The 4,514-nt window shown below is 46.2% G+C and overlaps 1 protein-coding gene across 1 annotated transcript; it reads right to left on the reverse strand.

The window, feature by feature from the left end:
- Nucleotides 1–3,839: 3,839 nt before the first annotated feature.
- On the reverse strand, nt 3,840–4,508 carry LOC5572598 (eukaryotic translation initiation factor 3 subunit D-like). The gene is made up of 3 exons (XM_021856093.1): nt 4,294–4,508; nt 4,075–4,194; nt 3,840–4,014 (listed from the first exon to the last, which is right to left on the reverse strand). The coding sequence occupies exons 1-3, from the start codon at nt 4,370–4,372 to the stop codon at nt 3,863–3,865; spliced, it is 351 nt and encodes a 116-aa protein (XP_021711785.1). The 5' UTR covers nt 4,373–4,508; the 3' UTR covers nt 3,840–3,862.
- Between the last annotated feature and the right edge of the window lie 6 nt (nt 4,509–4,514).

Raw genomic sequence — 4,514 nt, forward strand, 5'->3', positions numbered from 1 at the left:
CGTGCATGGTATTTACCTGTGTTTCCGGTATTCAATCCCAATAAACCGGGAAAAATCCGAATCGTATGGGATGCAGCCGCCACGATTTTCGGAGTTTCGTTGAACAGCGTACTGTTAAAGGGTCCTGACCAAATTGGCTCTCTTTTCGGCATACTCTTGCAATTCCGGGAACATCAGATTGGACTTACAGGCGATATACGCGAAATGTTCCACCAAATACAGATTGTGGAACAAGACCGGGCATGTCAGCGCTTCTTTTGGAACAATGACTCTGGAGAGACCGTCGTTTTTGAAATGTCTGTTATGACATTTGGTGCGTGTTGCTCGCCTAGCACGGCACAATTTGTCAAGAATTTGAACGCAGAACGTTTTATTGGGAAGTTTCCACAAGCAGTGGATGCTATCTTAAAACGTCACTACGTGGACGACATGTTGGTGAGCGTAAAGACGGAAGAAGAGGCAGTTCGTATAGCGCAGCAAGTAAAACACATCCATTCCCAAGGCGGATTCGAGATCCGCAACTGGATAAGCAACTCTCCAGCGGTCCTGCTGGCATTAGGAGAGGAGGATGCGAAAATAAAGAATCTTGATCTGTCAGCTGAGATGGCAACTGAGAAAGTCCTAGGACTTTGGTGGTGTACTGAAAAGGACACGTTCACATATAGAGTAGGCTGGACCCGCTACGACGAAGCGCTTTTAACAGGCCAAAGGCGACCGACAAAGCGGGAGGTACTGAAAGTACTTATGTCGATTTTTGACCCGCTAGGCCTCATTGCCCACCTTCTCATCTACCTGAAGGTTTTACTACAAGAAATTTGGCGTTCTGGAACCCAATGGGATGAGGAGATCAACGATACTTTGTTTTTGAAGTGGCAAACCTGGCTACGAGTGCTTCCTGAAGTTGAAAGTGTACAGATACCTCGGTGCTACTACCCTGAAAATATTTCCAACTGCAAAGTCGAATTACACACGTTTGTCGATGCCAGTGAAACCGGTTTTGCAGCCGTATCGTATCTAAGATTTTCTAACGGCAATGAAGTAAGAAGTATTCTCGTCACAGCGAAAACCAGAGTGGCCCCCCTAAAATTTCAATCAATTCCAAGGCTGGAGTTACAGGCTGCGGTTCTCGGTGCAAGACTCGCACAAACGATCACTGAATCTCTTTCCATTCAAGCACATCGACGCTGTTTTTGGACTGATTCTCGAGATGTTTTATGTTGGATCAACTCGGACCACCGTCGGTTCACACAATTTGTGGCGCATCGAGTTAGCGAACTCCTCGACACAACAGAAACATCAGAATGGCGTTGGGTACCAACGAAACAGAACGTGGCGGACGAAGCCACGAAGTGGCAGGGTCGTCCAGACCTCGCTGCAAACAGCAGATGGTTTAATGGCCCCGAATTCCTCCGAAGAGATGAACTCGACTGGCCACAACAAAGCCAAATCTTCAAGACAACACTCGAAGAAATACGTCCTCATTTGTTGGCACACATCTCAACGGAGTCGCCGGCATTGCGTTTGGTTGAATACTCGAGCTGGAAACGAGTGGTCAGCGTAATTGGATATCTACGCCGTTTTGTGGAAAATTGTCGACGTAAATTGCAACATCATCGTATTCTTACAGGCTCCTTGCTCATGGAAGAAATACGCGCAGCCGAAGACTTCCTTTTTCGCCAAGCTCAACAGGATACGTTCGCTGAAGAGATTGCTACATTGATCCAAGGCCGACAGATTCCCCGAAGCAGCTCACTTTTTAAGTCAACTCCGTTTGTTGACGAAAAAGGAATCTTGCGCGTGCGAGGTCGTACTACCGGCTGTGCCTTCATTACGGAGGAAACGAAGAATCCCATCATCCTGCCCCGAAACCACCACATAACAACACTACTTATTAGTCACTACCACGACAAATACCACCATTTGAATCAAGAAACCGTCGTTAATGAGCTTCGACAGAAATTTTCGATTCCACGGCTACGCGTTTCCTGCTCCAAGGTGAGAAGGAATTGTCAGCGATGCAAGAACGATCAAGCAAGGCCGAGCTTTCCGATTATGGCCGATCTACCCGATGCAAGATTAGCTGCCTACTCTAGACCTTTCACTCACGTAGGGATCGATTATTTTGGACCGATGGAGATCGCAATAGGTCGCAGAGTGGAGAAGCGGTGGGGAATGCTAGCTACCTGTATGACTACCCGAGCAGTGCACATCGAGATAGCGCACACTCTGAGCACAGATTCTTGTGTGATGGCCATCCGCAACATGATTGCTCGTCGAGGAATACCTCGTTACATATACTGTGATAGAGGGACCAATTTTGTTGGTACAAGTAAAGAGTTGAGCCGTGTTGAAGAGGAGCTCAACGTTGAGGTCATGATGAAAGAGTTCACAAGTTCTGAGACTGTCTGGTCTTTTAACCCACCATTGTCACCACATATGGGTGGATGTTGGGAGCGGCTGATCCGCAGTGTGAAGAACAGTTTAAAGTCCTTGAAACTGCCACGACGGCCTACAGATGAGGTTCTACGTAACGCGTTGATCGAAATCGAAAATACCTTGAACTCAAGACCATTGACACACGTTTCCATAGAAGACACTGCCGCTCCAGCTCTTACGCCCAACCATATTCTGCTGGGAACTTCCAATGGAACAAAACCGTTGTCTACAATGGACGACAGTGCTGCCGCCGTACGACAATGCTGGCGTACGTCTCAGGTTATCGCTAATCAATTTTGGAAACGATGGATTGCTGAGTATCTACCAGAGATAACAAGGAGAACAAAATGGTACAATTCCAGCGGTCAGCCGGTGAAGATCGGCGACATAGTCGTCATCGTAGACTCGACATTTCCCCGCAACTGTTGGCCTAAAGGCAGGGTGATTGCGACTCGCCCTGGTCGAGATGGAGAGGTAAGGTCAGCGACAGTGAGGACCATGACTGGTGTCTACGAGAGGCCAGTGATCAAGCTGGCCGTATTGGACGTTAGGCGCGAAAAGGAGTAGTCGACCGGATGGTCGGCGTACCCGGGGGGAGTGTTGGCGAACACATAGTTGCCAGCGCGCACCTTCAATACTGCAACCTTGGCCCACACGCACACCGTGAAGCTACACCGGGGGTCAGGTAATGTAACGCTGTCAACCGGTGAGTAGAAGAACAACCAAAACAGAAGTGAGCGCATATGAAGTTGGATCGATATTTGTTATATAATTAAAGTGAATTAATAGATTAGAAAGTATCCGGAAATTGAAGAATCTACTATCAATATTAGTTGCTACTACAAGGTAAAATTCGTATTACTCTAAATATACTTAAAATTAATTGCATTCGATCTATAGCCTATCCGACTGATTTGACAGTCATTGAGATATTTCTAACCTAAAGTTTGAACCTGCATTACAGTAAGACCGGTAAGGCTGAATTTCAATAAGTTTCTTACGATGAATTACTAATTTGTACCTAATTACCCAGTTTCCCAAACCATTACTACGACTAAGACAAAGACAGACGAAACGACTAGCTAGGGGACTAAACGTAAGTAACGAATTCAAGACATAAGACTTTATTAAGACACACGGCATAATCATTCAAACATGTTCACTGCTAAATCTGTATATAAGACTAAAACGAATCATATGTACTATTTGTCAAACAGGATAATTATAATCTACCGCTGAACTACACCAAGTCGTATTTCCTTACGGTGATTATAATCACGGAATTAACCCCTAAAGTACCCTGTTGGTTCTAAATCCAACAACCATTATATACGAAAATCAGCAGAGCAAACCCCATTTGTTTACATTATGAACTTGAGGTATTTTCGATTGTTGGTCTTGAATTATGATGCATTTTAAAAGTTACTCACCGTTGATTCCTCAAATTTCCGCGGAAGCGTCCGCGTTGATGCGGTTGCTTCTGAATCCTAGCGCTGTCCACCAGGTGGAACGTCGTTTCGTCCTCTTCATGGTAGTACGCGTACTGGTTGCCACCGCCAAACTGAGAAGCGTACTTATCTGCAAGAAAAGGCGAATTTACGGATTGTTCTCTTTGAGGTTATAATTCAAGGCACTCACTGGGATACTTCTTGTCGGTTTGGGCCGTGCCGGTCCAGTCCGAGATTTTGCCCAAGCGGTCGCTCTTGCTGAACGGCTGGTACGGGATGTCCTTGAACGCATCCGGAAGCTCGCACGGACCTAAAACGAAACAAAACGCCCATGTAAATCGGTCATCCAATGCCACCCGGACAAAACAAGAATAAGAAGAATGGTCACTGCAGAAGCCGATATACTTACCCCATCCTTCTTCGTTGAACTGCAGCTGTGGGGCTTCGAAAACCGCCGATTCCGGCGTGCAGGCAATGGTCTCACTCATTGTCAGCGCGGTGGACCGTAGTTATTACGTTTTCTTGCGATAAAATCCGGATTTTCGGAGATTTTTACACTAGCAGACTTTGCAGAAAAATTATGCCGAACGTGGCTGAACTGGTGAAAGGGCGATTTGACAGATGTCAAAG

This window comes from Aedes aegypti, unplaced genomic scaffold, assembly GCF_002204515.2.
Source record: "Aedes aegypti strain LVP_AGWG unplaced genomic scaffold, AaegL5.0 Primary Assembly AGWG_AaegL5_hic_scaff_1141_PBJ_arrow, whole genome shotgun sequence".
NCBI lineage: Eukaryota > Metazoa > Arthropoda > Insecta > Diptera > Culicidae > Aedes > Aedes aegypti.

Bases quoted from the DNA above. Each gene is read 5' to 3' on its own strand.
- LOC5572598 (XM_021856093.1), bottom strand. From the start codon at position 4,372: ATGAGTGAGACCATTGCCTGCACGCCGGAATCGGCGGTTTTCGAAGCC. The intron at 4,195-4,293 runs GTAAGTATATCG...GTTTCGTTTTAG, and splicing joins GTTCAACGAAGAAGGATGGG to GTCCGTGCGAGCTTCCGGAT. The intron at 4,015-4,074 runs GTGAGTGCCTTG...CTTTTCTTGCAG, and splicing joins AACCGACAAGAAGTATCCCA to ATAAGTACGCTTCTCAGTTT.